The 16,085-nt window shown below is 38.8% G+C and overlaps 1 protein-coding gene across 1 annotated transcript in view; it reads left to right on the top strand.

Annotated features, from left to right (window-relative positions):
- Positions 1 to 7: 7 nt before the first annotated feature.
- The window catches only part of LOC104465288 (CLIP-associating protein 1-like), a gene marked incomplete at its 3' end in the record, with an annotated part of 31,208 nt that continues 15,130 nt past the window's right edge, over positions 8 to 16,085 (top strand). The window contains exons 1-2 of the mRNA XM_010078270.1: positions 8 to 157; positions 10,393 to 10,471. Of these exons, the coding sequence (XP_010076572.1) occupies positions 26 to 157; positions 10,393 to 10,471 (211 nt within the window). The remainder of the gene's footprint in view (positions 158 to 10,392; positions 10,472 to 16,085) is intronic.

The raw sequence follows: 16,085 nt of genomic DNA, 5'->3' as shown, positions 1-16,085 counted from the left end.
CCAGCAGAAGGATGTGGGCCGCAGGATGCAGGTCGGCCAGGAGCTCCTGGAGTACCTGAGCGACCCGGCGAAGTCCCCAGATGTGGAGCAGGACCAGCAACGCCTCGATAAAGTGATCGATGAATTAACAGGATGGGTCAACTCCAGTAATTTCAAGGTGAGGCTGGGACAGGAAGAGCATGATTCATCATGGCAGGGAGGTACAGAGGTCCGGGTTACTTTTTAATCAGATGCGAGCAGAAATAAAACATTTATAGGAGTTTTTATCCCTTTCCCCACAAAGGGAAATTCTGAAATTTTAGGACGGGTTGGTTAACATTTTCTTGTTTCTATTCCTCTGTCCTAAAAGAGGCAGTGATGTTTGGGTTTTTGCTTGTTGGTTAAACATTTTTGCACATAATATTAAAAAAAAAACCCTCATGTGACTATTTTACATAGTCGGCTTGCGTTTCTTATTCCGAAACAAGATAGGTGGTGATTTTGAAATTTATTTTTTTCTCTACCACTCCCATTCCGTGGTCTCTGTATTTGGGTGTAGCGTTCCGTGGGATTGCCATTATTTTCTGTAGGCCCTGAAGAGTGCTGCTTCACCGGGTTTGCATCACGCCGCGTGCGTTGTATACCTTTTAATGAATAATTTGCTTCTTGGGGCTCACATTTTAAGTTTGAAACTGTTTATATCGTCTTTAGGCGACTTTCCTGTACGTGGGAAGTTATATAGTATCTTCACAGCAGCCCAAGATGACTCACGTTTGGCTTTTTTTTTTTTTGGTGCATTTTAGGCTGAGCTATGAGAAAACAGCGATTACTCCTGCACACATATAGTATTTGCACATTTTTCTGACGTTGCTCAGCCGGTAACACAATTAACGGCGTAGTCTTACTACCAAGGACAATTCGTATTCGCGTTAGGAATTTTTTCCTTTTTTTTTTTTTTTTTTCCCTCCTCCCGGTGCAGAGCCGGGCCCGTCTGCGCTGCCGTCGGCGGGTGGCGGTCTTGGGCTGAGCTCGGGGCCGGTACCGAGCAGATCCGCCCTTCCCTCTGCGCTCGCTGCCTCGCCTTGCACTGCCAAGTTGGAGGTCTGAAAATAATAAGGCTTAATTCTATTTGCACGTCTGATTTATTTTTTTTCAAGCATATTTGTCATTAAAGGTCAAGTTAGCTTGAGGAAATATGTTGGACAAGTGTAATTTAGTTTGTTTTTAAATTCCTAATCTGAGTGCAGTTTTTGGTGATAGTTGAGTACTGAGAAACCTAGACTGGTCTTTACCCTTTTGTAGAAAGAGGGCGGGATGCCTACTAATTTCAACAGGATGATGCGAAAGGTTTTCTTCTGCACTTTTGAATTGACAAATCTGGGAGTTAATCCTTAAGGTTTGCTTTTCAAGATATACTTTTTCCGAATGCAAGCCATTCTGCTTGCTGTTGATGTGAGGTGACAGGACTCCTTGCCTTTTAGGACAAAGGAGGAATGTGCAGCACTCCACAATCCCAACCCTCAGTCATGCAGGATGAGGTTAAGGGTATTATAAATTCGAAGAGTTTTTAAAATAGCTTGCATAATAATTAAAATATTTTGTTTACCTCTTCTCCATGTCCACTTACTGGTGGCTCTTTGTACCTACAACATTCTATTTCAAAGCATGTAATAGAGATGGACTAACTGCAGTAGCACAAGATCTTGGATGTTTTGCTCCTGATCAGTTTCAGTGTTCCTGGCTGCAGTAGTGACTGCCAGCATCTGCAGCTTCAAAACAAAAATTAAAAATCTTTTGGAAAACTGTGTCTTGCTTATTACTTGTGTATTTTATCTTATGCAAGCTTAGATGGTACATGTTTAAATGTTAGAACTGAGTTTGTTATTAAACTCAGGGCCTGAATGGTATAAGAAGTAATGAGTACCACAGGCCTACATACACTCTCAAGAAAAATATTAATTTTTTTTTTTACTGTATTTTTAATAATTTGTTTCTTAGCCTTTCCTCTACTGAGGAATGGATCTGCAGAGCACTTAGTTCTGCTTATCATCTTTCTTCTTATAGCTTGCTAAAGGTCTTGCAGGTCTTCAAAGTCCCGAAGTAATTAATCCCTCCCTGTTGACATGGCTGTTTAATTGAGCAGTGATAATGACTGGCAGCTGACTTATTTATCAGCACTGCTGAGCTAGATGAATTGGAGTGATGAATAGGGGGAATATTGGAGGAAGTTTTGAGGGGGAGCGTTATTTTCACTCTAGGTGACCGGTGTGGATAATGATGTAGCTTGCCCTGGATGTGCCATATTGAGTGGAGCCTCAGTTCCTGCATGCAGTGCACTCTGCTGAGCGTACTGAAAGAGAAGATGTGTGATCTGGGAACTCTAGGCTCAACACTCTGCTGTGCATGAGAAGAGAAACCTTTCTATGAAATGCCACCCTAGAAAGTTTCTGCCTCACGTAACCAGAAGGAAGAGGGTCTGGAGGGAATAGGAGGGTTCATTTGTCAGACTTGATAATGAGTGGGGAAAAAAAGAATAGGTATTCAGTGAACAGGTGTGGGCTTGTTATCAGCAAGGTTGGATTAAGTTGATTTTGGCCATCTAAATAGTTCTTTTGCTTTTCTGAAGTTTGCAGCTATTTATAATAGTTTAATAAGCAGTCTGAGAGTTCCAAACTAAGAGAGCACAGAGGAAAATGTCCGAGTCCATCTAGCTCATTGAAGTGGAAAACGCAATTACCAGTTTGAGTTACTGATAAAGCAGAAAGGTGGGATTAAGAATGTGTGGACTCCTCTGCAAATGGCACAGAGTTCTAGTGAAAGGTGGTTGGAGAACACGTGGAGTGACCTAGAGAGAGAGAAAGATGAGTCATCTTCGAAGGTTGACCTTAATGATGCATTATGGGGCCTTCAGGTATGATGTCTGTGCAGTCAGTAATAAATGAGCTCCCAAAGACTGTTGGAAACTTTGCAACACTGGGGAGTACACAGGCTGTTTTCCCAGGACTCTGAAGAATAGTGGAGGGGGGGAAGAAAAGGGCAGTGAATTCTGAAATCTTCTTAAGGGGCAGGTAAGTTAGATGCAAAGTGTTAAGAGTTGTGTGATGGTATTATTCTGCTGGTATTTGTCTTCCTCAGACTTTGAAATTTTTGTCAATCTCAGAAAACTGGAAGAGGGCTAATGGCTGAGTTCAGACTCCTGGGTGAACTTCAAGCAGTAAATTAATTCCCCATTCTGAGGGTATCAGTACTGATAGATATTTGCTGGCTTTACTGGGTTAACCTGGATGCTCATCTATGTATACATGAATTTTAATTAGCATGTCTCTTGTACTCAATAGTCACTTGAAATAATGACAAGATTATCTAACTTTGTACATTCTGCTGGCTCCAGCTGTTCTGTGTCTGACTCAAGTAATCTGGAAATCTGCTTTGAACTTCTGCTAAAGAACTGTGGGAAGGAGAAATACCTAGTGTTCAAGTAGGGCTTTGAAAGTCTACTCTTGGCTGTTAACATGTTGTGGTTTTTTTTAAGCCCACCAGAAGGGAATCACCCTATTAAAATTTATTTTTTGAGCAATGAAGCCACATTTCAGTTCTTCATGCAAATCACATCCGATCAGGAGTAATAAAAACCTGTGACTAAAACTCTGACACTTTCTCTAGGTGATTTTATGTGAGAAGAGGAATCAGTAACACTTGTGACCGAGAGTCATTTTTGGATTTTTTTTTACCTCTGTAGTTGATATTTTATCTTGTTTTATTCTTCCACTACAGTAGAAAAATAATAATCTGTGTTTTTATGTCAGTGCAGCAGATTGTTTGGTATGCAAAGAAAAAAAATCAGATTTCACATTGTCTGTTTCTGATCGTGTGGATAATCTGTTTGTTTTAGGCAAATCCTTGAAGTTATCTTTTATTCAATTCTTCCTGTAGAGTGAGATGTTTCTTAGCTTTCTTTGTCTCAACACCGAATACCGAAAGATACTAAAATACCAGTAATGTTATTGTTGCATATTTGTGTTTCCTTGGTTTGGCAAGTGTTTATTTTGGTTTGTCTTTAGTTCAACAAAAGGCCAGCAGGAGGAGCTTTCAGTTTCCAGAAAGGAAGGGAAGATTTGAACTGTAATTTTGCAAATACTGAAGACAAGTAGTTGGGATGTTTGTCTGAAGTCTTTGCAAAGAGATAGCAGCAGTTATAAATTCATAAGTGTGTGAGGCGGAACCTAGAATTTAAAATTATTTGAACAAAGTGGAGATAATTAGATCTGGAAAAAAAAAAGGGAAGCTCAGAAATCAAAAAAATGAAGTCTTACATTTCAGTAAGAATAATTGAACGCACAAATGCAGGTTGTGGGGCATGTGATTAAGCAGCAGTCCTTAGGAAGAAAATGTGTGGGTTTTTGCATCTGGAGTTGAACACAAGCCAACACATGCTCCACAAAAGGCAAATGCTGTAATGAGTTGCAGGACTGTAACTTGCAGGACAGAAAAATGGAATGAAAGAGAACCCAGCTCAACCTTTATTTTTTGGTTACTGTATAGATCCTGATATTTCCTTAGTCTTTGTTAGCAAATAGTGGTGATTTAAATGTCTTTGGTGGAGGAGAAATATTTGACTTTGAGCTCTTTGCTGAATTTCGTTATTCCTTTATTGAAGTCAGTTGTTTCATGTTGGCTATGTGGGAACTTCTTTCCTTACTCCTATGTAAGGAGAATGCAGTTCGACCTGTCCTTGTGTGAATCCAGTTTTAGTTTTCAAACTCAATGATTTGATCCTTTCGTGAGCAATAATTACTATTTTTGTCATGTATTATTTATATTCTGTTCACAGAATGTTAAATAAACTATTGAATGTTCGCCCAATAATCAAGCAAATCTCCAGAAGAGAAGGGATACTTGAAAGAATTTTAATTATTTTAAATTTAATTAAACTAATTTTGTCTAGCCTTTAATTAGGAATGTGGATTATATAGTCGCAAACTCTCAGGCATCTCCTCCACAGGTGGAATTGGAAGTTCTCAATTGTTTTGTGGTTTCAGTTTGTGTAATCCAGCCTAACTGTCATCCCTGTTGCAATAGCAGCTCTGCTTCTCCTGTGGCCAGGCATTCTCCCTCTCCTTCTTGAGGCAATTCGCTTTTTGTTGATGTTGAATTTATTTTCCAGTTGATTGGGGTGTGAACAGAGACACTTCCCAAGCTCTGTGCGCTGTGCAAGAGGAGAGGTGCATCCTTCAGAAGAGAATTCCCAGCAGCCGATACACGTGACCAATGCGTGGTTCAACGTGTGTTTTTAGTGACATTGCTGGTTTAAGCAGTTTCTTTCCCTGGCTCCTGAATTCTCATGTTGCATCGTGGCTTCGTTGCTCTGATGCGAGTGTTTGGGAGGCTGCACAGGGAAGAAATCTGCCTGAGAAGATGCTTTCTCCTGTTCATCTACTGGATTCCTAAAGTGGGCTACTACTGAGCTGCCTGAATACTTGTCTCCTCCAGCAGAGGAGCTGGTGCAGGTATAGGAGTAAGCAGCAAATAAGAGGAATCACTGTATGTTTAACAAAATTTCAGTTAAAAAAAAATGGGAAAGAAAATAAGAGACCTTGAGCATGAAAAGGATGATATTCTTTTGGAAGAACTAAGTCCTGTAATAAAGCATTTATTTGTTTTACCCCATCAACATGCTTAGAAAGGCTTTCAAGTGCAATTTTCTCTCTTTTTTTTTTTTTTTTTTTTTAAGTATTTATTCTAAAGAGAGATCCCATACATCTCATTGTCTTCCCACAGAGCCCTGCTTTTAAAGAGGCTCTGCCTTCAAACCTTTTTCCAGTGCAGCACAGAAAGTTTAAGCCAGACCATCTCGGAACTAAAATGGCTTAAAATGTCAGGTGTAGCTGTATCATCTACTTTTGGTTTATGCCCACTGTCCTTGGAACAATGTCTCTGAAAAGTTTATGACAGTGGTCAAGGGAGAGATGTTTGATGTGCATGTGAAGCAAACTGAAGATGTTCTTGTAATGGATTAATCTGGAGGTGGTACATGACACACTTTAGAGTACTGATCCCTGTTTTGTCTACAGGATACAGAACAATTTGGAGATCACACTTTCAGTCTGAACTCAAGTCAGTTTGATGATCAGAAGAGATTTTGAAATAGCAGAATGTTGTAAATGCTTTTCCAGTAACCATTTTGAGTGTTACACTAATGTGCTCTTCAAAATGGGGTAAATGTTTCCTAATTAATGCAGGAGTGAGAAATACTACAGTTCTTGTCATGGGGAAAGGGCAGTGAAACAGAAACTTTTATTTTTTAATAAATCTTTATGACAGCACCATGCCTGCTTGTTTTGGCTGCTATACCAGAGAGGTCAAAATAACAAGGACTTCCCAGATCTATGCCTGTGGAGAAGGACCTCTGAAGAAACCAAGCCTTTTCAGTGGTGAACTGCACTCATCAGTCTCCAGATAAATGTGGGTGATTCATTCAGTGATCCTCTGGTGGCATCATTACTTGTGCTGTGATGCTGAAATGATTTGTGGTTGGCCATCACAGAAGGATTATGAAAGGAAGACTATCATAAGAAGTTTGGGAGTCTGTACCCCTTTTGAGACAGTGAGGGTTGCAGCTGATGTGGAGTTTTAACAGTAGCAAAGATTTTATACTCTCGGGAGAATCTGAGCTTGTAGTCCAAATTAGAGTTGCAAAACACTGCTTTGAAGTCAGTAAACTTGCATTTTTAGACAAAAGAGGCTCTGCATTTGCTCAAGAGCTTGTGACTCAATTGTTGAGCTTGAAGACTTTGGTAGATTAGCAGCAACCCCTCTCCTTGCAGTGAGAAGTGATGTGATATACAGTAAAAAAGAAAAAGAAAGAAAGATTGTACGCATCTTTGGAAGTGTGTAATTTCTATCCTTGAATATGAAAGAAGCAAGAGAATGGAGATAATGCTTTCTTGTCAGAGTAGGTGAAGTACAGATGATGCACATGGTAACTTCAGCAGCTGGGACTGTGGTTTTGGCTGCTGTCAGCAGAGGCAGCTGCCCAGCTGATGCTGCGTGGGAGGATTGCAGCAATGCATTTTCTTCTGCAAGGGAGAACAGAGTCTAAAGATGTTCTGGTTCCAGCTGGGACAGAGTTAACTTTCTTCCCAGCAGCTAGTGTGAGGCTGTGTTTGGGTTTGTGCTGAGGAGAAGCTGATCACACACTGATGGGCAGAGCTGCTGCCAGGACAGTCAAGGACTTTCCAGCTTCTCTGCTGTGCCCGTGTCTGCAGGGGCAGGAGAAGCTGGGAGGGAGCACAGCCCCAGTTACCAGCCCAGGATTACACTTTAGGTTTAGGATTGAGACCCAAATTGGCCAATGGTCTATTCTACACCATGTAAGTCATGCCCAGTATATAGATGAGGGTCTGTCTGGAAGTTGTCCTCCCTCTCCCCAGTCTCACACTCTCTGTCATCTCTCGGTCTCTCAGACACTCGGGCTCTTATCTTTGTTCTGGGTTTGCAGTTTCAGGACTCTCCCTGCTCTGGGATTGTTAGCCCGGAACAAACTGAGCCTTGGTCATTGGGTGGCGAACAGTTTACTGTGTGTTGCTCATTTGCATATTTGTTTAAAGCAGTGTTTAAATACATTCAACAATAGTGAGCTGATGAATCAGTCTTGACATACAAAGGCCCTTTCTAGGCAACAGGCAAAAGGCTTAATGAATGCAGAGTGGGAAACCGATCCAATGATTTTAATCCCAGCAGAAACACATCCCTCGTTGGAGCTAGTGGGGATAGAGCCATGATGTTGGTGAGAGGTTTTTCTGTTGGTAGTGGAGAGCCCACATGGGTACATGGTGCACATAACAGTTCTGCCTTAACTTGTGGTTGTTTTTTTTTGAATGCTGCTCATGTGACCCAACGTCAGTTGTTAAGGATTGTTGAGCCCTTCCAAAGGGCTGCTTGAACACTGCACGCATGATACTGCCAGGAGATGCTGAAACTCAGAACACTGTGTATCAAAGCAGAGAAATGTTAGGACCGATATAATACTTTCTCACTCTGCAGATACCATGACATTTCATACTGGTTATCTTTCCAAAGTTGCAGACTATAGAGGACTTTTAGCTAAAGAATAGCCATCATTGTGTTGTAGGTAGGATTGCTCCTTTAAGACCACAATAACCTCTTTCCTTACCTCTTATCTGTAAAGGTTCTTGTTTAGTAGCTGTTAGAGATGAGGATTTCATACCAGCATTTGTTATTTTTGCATTTCTTAAAACCGGGGTTGGTTTCAAATCTTAATCTGATTTAGGTAATTTTTGAAAGGTTCATTTCATGCCGTGAATTCTGAACTACGTATTTTCATACAATAAGAACATGACAAGACAAAACTACTCGTAAGGATAAATTTGATATTTTTTACTGAAGTGGCCTTTGTACGCTAATTATTGACGTAGAACCGCTACTGCATCCTTAAGAAAATCTTTTATAGTTGCAAAGAGTCAACACCATATTGACAACGGCTTGAAAAGAATTGAGGTAAATGTGACTGGCATCATAAGAGGTGATTAAACTTTACTCATTCATAGTCAGGGATACAAAAATATGCAATATGCAGGTGTTATCTCAGTGGGCGCTCGTGGTCAAAATAGAGTACTCCTACACAAATGAAATATAGGTGATCGGATTCTTTGTTGGCAAAAATAGTCATGGTAGGATGAATAGCCATTTCTCTAGTAGCTATCAAGCCTCTGACCCTTATGTATGTGGAGGTTCACATCTTCCTTATGGGCACTGTTTTTACTCAGGTGAGACTTTAAAACAATCCATATCCAGAATTAATTTCTTGTTTCTTTCAGGCATCACTTTTTAGATCGAGATTTTGTTTCAGGTCTCATATAGTTTGACAGTCTGGAAAAGAACATGAAAGAGCTTTTGTGAAGCCTTGACATTACCATAAAAGCTGACTTGTATTTTTTGTCTATATTATGAATTATAGTGTTGTTTTCTCATCCTAAACCACAGATGCAATCACTTCTTGGCAATATATTAATTTAAGCTAGTGATGCCATCCACTTAAATTTTGTAAGTTTCCAAGTAAGTTGTACTAGTTTGGAACTAAGTTTAGTACCTCCTATTTAAAAGGAGATCTATTGAACTCATACTGACTTTATTAAAACCTGCTTAATTATGTGGGTGCTTCAGATCCTAGTTTATATGGAGACCTTATTTGTCTAGTTCCCTGTGGAAACAAGGCTCCCGTGATCCTAGGTGTGTGGGCCATGTGTGTTCGCATTCGGAGCCAGTCAACATTTTTTTGCCTTGTCTAGTGCAGCCAACTGTGACCGATAAGGATCTCAAGGCAACAGAGTTGTCCAAGAAAATGTGATTTAAGTTTTATGAAGATAAACAGCTAATAGAGGGGAGTAATTTCGCTCGTGTCTTTGTGGGGAAAAAGTTGTAGTTTGTGTCTTACTAGAAAATAAAAGAGGAGGAGAAACTGTTATGAATGCCCAAGCTTCAGGAGATCCTTCCTTTGGTATTTGTAGCTTTGCAGGCAGCAAATGGAGTTAACGACAGGATGGAAAAATGCAAGTTCTGGTGTTCATAATGCACTGTTGTAGGAAATGAAGTCTTGGAACAGTATGCAGGATAGTTAAGGGTAAAAAAAAGTGTCCTGACTTGTTAAAATAATTTCGTTTCACTGATCATTTCTGATGATGTTTTTGTTTCTGTATTAGTAGATACTGTACTCTCATCTAGTCTCTGTTCATAGATAGGAATTTCCTCACAATCCCAGTAGTATTTTGAACTCCCTTTTGTTTTCTGTTTTTTTTAAATTTAGTTTTTTGAACAAAAGCAAATGAGGAGAAATAAAGCTTACCTGTGGACAAATGGTGTGGTCTGAACTGCCAGGGAAGATGGTATTAGCTTCCCTCAGTTTTCTTTTGTGAGTTTGGAAAAGGATGTAATGACCTGAGAGGATGAGCTAAGGATCCAGATTGAAATAGGCTCTTGGCATCTGGGAAGCTGCTTAAACTGTACTTTTTTTTTTTTTTTTCACAGTCTGTATTAGTACTTATGTTTGGGGGCTTAGTTAGTTTTAATTATTAATTTGAATTGCAATAATTTTTAGTTGAAAATGCTAAAACATTGGATTTCTAATATTTATTTTCTTTCTGTTTTAAGACAAGTACTGAAAAATCTGAACTGCTCTGGTATACGTAAACATCCTTGATCTGTTCCGAAGGTATTCTGATAACTTTGTCTTAGTGAAAGCTCAAGGGATTATCAGCTTTCTCATTGGAACTTTAGGTTAAGATACAGTCTTTCAGCATGCTTGCATAAATACGTCTAATATATGTCTAATTTCTTTATATGCTAAAGAAGTCTGTGTTGATCTGTTTTCTATATCTAATGCATTTGTTTCAACAGGTAGCATTACTGGGATTAGATGTTCTAGGTGCCTTTGTTGACAGACTATCAGGACGCTTTAAATCCTATATAGGAACTGGTAAGTGAAATATAACTTAATTTTTCTTAAGACCAAAAAACAAAGGACACTTTTTTTTCCACTCTTCTCCCTTAGCAGCTGAAGTGCAACATTGTTGAAGGTTTCTGAGCTAATTATATTGGTAGGCATCCTATTGCTGTTGTTGGAATTGAAATAATTTTATATTAACCTGTAAATATTAGTTTGTCATGCAATCACTGATTTCTAGGTGGTGGTTGGGATTTTTTCTGAAGGTTCCAGGAATATCTTTTCAGTAATTAGCTTCATACTGTATAGTTGCTTACCACTCCCCAAGACAGTCATCTAAAAATTCCATTGGAACAGAAGTGTTACCTTGCTTGTGCTAAAGATGGAAGGTTTTATTTGCAGACCACTTTAATTGGAGCCTTATGTCTGCTGAAGCCTGTGGTTTCAGAAGACTGTGTGGTCTACCCCTTGTTAAATAGGTGTACAGTAGCTTTTAGTAGTCTAAACTTTTTATGGAATGAAAAAAAAGTACTAACTGTTACTCTGGTGTGAAATGTTTACTAGACTGATTCTCAAATTAGTGGATCTACATGTGCCTGAGTATGAAACAGTTGTTCTAGGAAGTACGAGCTAACTGTACTGCTCAACTCATTTTGCTGCTGTCCTTGAAAACAGATAGTGATACTGGGACATTAACACTGCAGTTACATCACTGGCTATTTTTAACAGAAGTTTGTAGCTTAATGTCCTGTTTGAAAACTTGTGTGAATTATCTTGCATCTTGTTCCCACATGCCCAGCTATCTCAAATTCTCTGTCAAAATGTTAAGCTTCCTCTCCTTTACGTGTCTACTTTTGCATTTAAGAGTTAAGAAATCAGCAAAATTTGAAAGTTTAGGAATACAAAGCATCTTTCACGACAAGTTGCTAACTAAATTCATTGAAAGTGTATTTCAAGGATGCTGTAGAACTACTGCAGTAGCGCGCTACAGAAATTAAATCTGGTTTGTTGCAGAGGGTTTTTCTTTGGCTGGTTAGTTTTGTATTGAAGCAGCATAAGGAACTGGAGGCGTATTGTGCCATGTAGAATATTGATTTCTAAATAGTCTCTGTTTCTAGCTACAAACAGTGCTAGGCTTCAGAGTTTTACGCTGTTTTGATTTATATTTTAGTGGTGTGTAGAACCTAAAATTACAGCAACTTCATTAAAGGCTGGAAAGCTTTTTTAATTTCTTCTGTTTTTGATGGGGTTTTTAAAGTGTGAACTATTTGAGAAGAGTTTGAAAACACTAATTTTTTTTTTTGTTCCAGTATTTGAGTAGCTTGAGATCATGAGCAAAATCAAGATTTACATTTCAGTACTCAGTAGCAATTGTATTTAAAAAAAGTAAAGGACTGCTGGTTCTGGGTGACCATCAAACATGTAACATCAATGGACATCTGAAGCTGTGTGTTCCAGAAGTACTTTTTAGAAAAGCTGATTAGTAGTGCCTTCAACTGAAATTGGTCTTGTGAGCATCTCCAGCATCGAGCCCTGCAATATGCTGAGTGTGCAGGTCACTGTTGTGCATGGTCAGGTTTTATACAAGCTTAACAGACACTGAAATCTTTGTCTCAGTAAAGGCAGAAAACAATCTTTATCTTAGATAACTTTTCAGAAGAGTGATTTATAGTATGAAATCGCTGCAGTTGATAGCTATCTCTACAACAAGATTTGGATCATTTTCAGTTTTTGTCAGTGAAACAGTAATACAAAAACTTTATTTTAAATATCTGGGAGTGTGGATAGTCTGGGGTTTGTGAGAATAATTGAAAGCACACTGGTGAGAAGAAAACTGCTTCCTTCAAGGAAACAGCAGTTTCCCAAACTGTGTTGTGTTGACTCCGCAGATTTGGCTTCTAACGTAACATGAGAATGACTCCAGTAAGCCAGATCAAAGGCTCGTGTCTGAGAGTGATCCGTTTGCGGATGCCTGAGAAGAACGCAAGGACAGGACAGAGTTGCTGTGATAACCCCATCCCTAGCTGTCAGCAGTCTTGCAGTGTCGGGCCAGCTGAGGCAGATGGGATCTCCAGTGTCTCCCCTGTCACCCTGTTTTCTCACAGCTTTGTCTGGTTGGTTTTTGAACCCGCATAGGCTTCTGGCTTCTACGGTGTTCTGTAGTAAGCTTAATCACGCAAAACTCTTGTTTTGGACTGGCTGCCTGACTGATAACTTGGTGCTTGCCAGACCTTGTGTTAGAGAGGTGAGCCAGCTTTTCTTCTTGACTGCCGGTCTTAATTTTACAGACCTCTTTCATGCTTCTAAAGAAGCCCTGTAAGAGTCCCGGTCTGATTCTTTCTTGTATATACATGGTTCCACGGTTTTTATTGTAATTTTTTTCCCCTCTTAGTACCTTTTTGTTGTAGTGCTTTTGAGTTGAGGAAGCCATAACAGCACAGATGCAACATGTGTTTATGGGGGCGGAATTCTGTTTGGTTATGTTATGTCATCTGTTACTTTCATAATTATTGATAGTCTTTCTTTGTGCAAATATACAGTTCATCCAGGTGATACGAGGAGCAAATGAAGATCATGTATCAAGCCTGAAAATCTTGGGAAATTTGGAAGCAAAATGCTTCAACTAAGTTAACAAGGTTCTTACAGCCTTATAGGAAGTACTAGTAGTATTTGATACAGTGGGCATTTACTTTCTTCTATTTTGGTCAAATAAATGTGGAGATTTTATTTTTAGAAGACAAACATAATAGAACTTTTCCAGGCAATTTAATTATTACTTTGAAATAGTCAAAGTATATTTAACTTCTTGTTTATTGGAGTAAGTTATTGTAGGTACCTTCTCACTGAAGCTAAGGATTGCACTACTAATGTAGCAAAGGAAGAACGTATATGTAAAATACCTACCTACTCTGTTTTCTGCCTTTTTAAAAATACAGTGAATCCTAATTTCTAGGTAAAATTTAACTTCTGTAGCTGTATTTTGTCATAAAATATCTATAACCTTAAATGTATTTTTGTATTAATAAAGAGTACATTTTGGTGACCCAGAGATATTTTTGTTCGTGGTTCAGAACTCAGTACGTGATAGAATTGAATAGTGTATTACATTATAACACGGCAAAACATTTTTTTTACCTGTTTAATTTCCTGTTCAGTTATGATGGGGAGAGAATTATTTAAGTGCAGAGAAAAATAACTGATGTGATGAATATTCACCCCCATAAGCATTACAGGCTTTTTGCTAAGAAGTGAAAAACGCAAATGCTTTATTGTTATTTGCATCTTTACAGCCTACATATATGCTGTAAATTAGATTTGGGCAAAATCAATACAATAGTTGTTGGCCAGATGCTTTCCAGTACTCTGAAGAGCACGTTAGTGATCTTTGTATTGAGGTGCAGTGCCTGATAAGAGGCTCAATTCCGTTTCCTAGGCAACAATCTAATGTTGCAGCAACTCTTTTCCAAGGTGTTATCCTTTTATGATTAACCGCATTGCATGCTCTCTGCAGCTGACATTGGTGTTCTGGGAACTTGGAGACACAATTCTGGAATCTCTGTTTTAGTACTTCCAGTGAAGATGCTTGAAAATACTTTGCAAACAATAAATGTGTTAGTTCATGAAACTATGTGTCTGTATTCTGGGAAAAATAAAGCAGATTAGGGAGTGTTTGAGTGTTACATCTTCCAGTATTTAAAACAACTGCCTGTTCTGTGATTTAAAAGAGATTGCGTAAGAGTATATAATTACCCTCTCATGATCTCTTTTCTCAGGTGATGGCATTAATTATTAAAATATTATGTATCAGAAGTAAAAGTGAATATTAGAATTATGGGCAAATGTGATAGATTTTCTGGGAAAAGTCTGTACTCGTAGTTTCATTTTCTAAATGGAGTGAATGTTATTTTGCCCTCTTGTTACTGACAAAGGAATGGGAAACGAAGAAGTATAGTAAAGACATGTGGAATCTGTTTCAGTTTGAATGTGGTGTTATACCATGACATTTTTCTGCATATATTCAACTGTCTGTTAGTCTATGATACAGTTATATTGTCATTCACTTTCACGTACAACCTTACAAGATGTTGCAAAATATATTCTAGTCATCTGCAAATTAAAGGAAGGATACTTGGCACTTAAGACCAAACATAGGTACACATGTTATGTTGATATATGTACGTATACGTATGTCTGAATATAGATGCACATTTTACACGCACAAGCCCCATGTGTAAATGTATGTCTATGTGTAACAGTAGTTTCAAATTCTTACTGTGAAAAGAAACCAGTGGGCAAAAATAATTTTGGAAGATAATTGTAGTGCTGTGTACGAAGATGTGAAACCAATTTGAGGAGTTTAAATTCTTTCCCAGGTGGCTTCTAGAAGTAATAGAAGAACCTTTAAATTAGACTCTTCAGAATAATTCAAATGCTCTTTCAAATTTAGTGTCATAATTACGCATGCAAGTATGTTGCGTGATTTATTTTAAAGCAGTTGTAAGGACTTGCAATGTGCATTAATTTTTTGAGTGAATATGGATTAAAGGCATTTGGTACAAGAATTTGGAAATATTTATTTGAATAAGTCTGCATTTAGATAAGTGACACCCAAGTTCTTAATTTTTGCTTTTTCTCCTGCTTAATGACTGAGATTTTTGGATGGAAAAGGCTTAAATACCCAGTTTAATCAAGATATGACTCTTCAATAAGTAGTTTTAATGATGTATGGAGAAAGGCTTTCCTCAACACCATCCAAACTAAGAGCTGTTCTAGCATGAGCTACCGTGGATATATATAATGTAGAAAAATATTGGATCTTCAGGATTTAACCTGCAACTTTTTTCATCTTGGTGACAGATTCCCTAAAGCTTTAGGAAAAAAAAGTAGATAAAAATCTGTGCAGCCCTTAAACACTCTTTATCTCTTGGCTGGCTAGCACTGGAATTTATTATTAGTGGGAATGAATGTTACTTGAAGTGATCCATCCTTGAGTGACAGTCTGTGATTTAGAGTAGCATCTGCCTGCTGTCTGTGGACGCTTCACTGTACGACACCTAGAAATGCAGTGCTGTTAAATAAGAACAGAGAAATCCCAGCCTGCCTTGCGTTCTGTTTGGTTCTAGTTAATACTAGTTCTGTAAAAACCATGCCTAGAGCTAAAAAATGTCAGAAAATTATATGAACATTTGTTTTCTGCCTTCTAGTTTCCTTGCTGGTCTAATACATCTCTTGAAACTCCTTGGGCTTGAAGGCTCTCTTCCCATGTTCCTGAGACTGAGACCCTGCTAGGTGCATGGATGTATCATATACAAAAAAGTTTGTTTTTTACCTCCACTACTGATGATGAAGAGTATATCTCATTAATCCCATTAATGCTTTTCTTAGTTGGCTTCTGGAAAGATACCAAAGCAGCACGTTAATGTCTGAGATGGCTTTTGATTAAACTCACTGTGGGCTGGTCTTTGTCTGGAGGAGAAGAGAGAGGAGGAGAAGGAGGGGAGCAGTGAGCTCTGAGAGCCTGCTAATGATTTTTGCTTAGAAGTGTCCCTTGGCCACGTGGGTCTGTCACACCGGCCCCGTGGGAGCCTCTGTGGGACTCCTTTCTCTCCCCTGCTTCTCACCCAGGAGAACAGAGACTGCTCTAATT

Source organism: Pterocles gutturalis, unplaced genomic scaffold (assembly GCF_000699245.1).
Source record: "Pterocles gutturalis isolate BGI_N339 unplaced genomic scaffold, ASM69924v1 scaffold43538, whole genome shotgun sequence".
In the NCBI taxonomy this organism is placed as follows: Eukaryota; Metazoa; Chordata; class Aves; order Pterocliformes; family Pteroclidae; genus Pterocles; species Pterocles gutturalis.
This window is presented reverse-complemented; position numbering and strand designations above follow the sequence as displayed.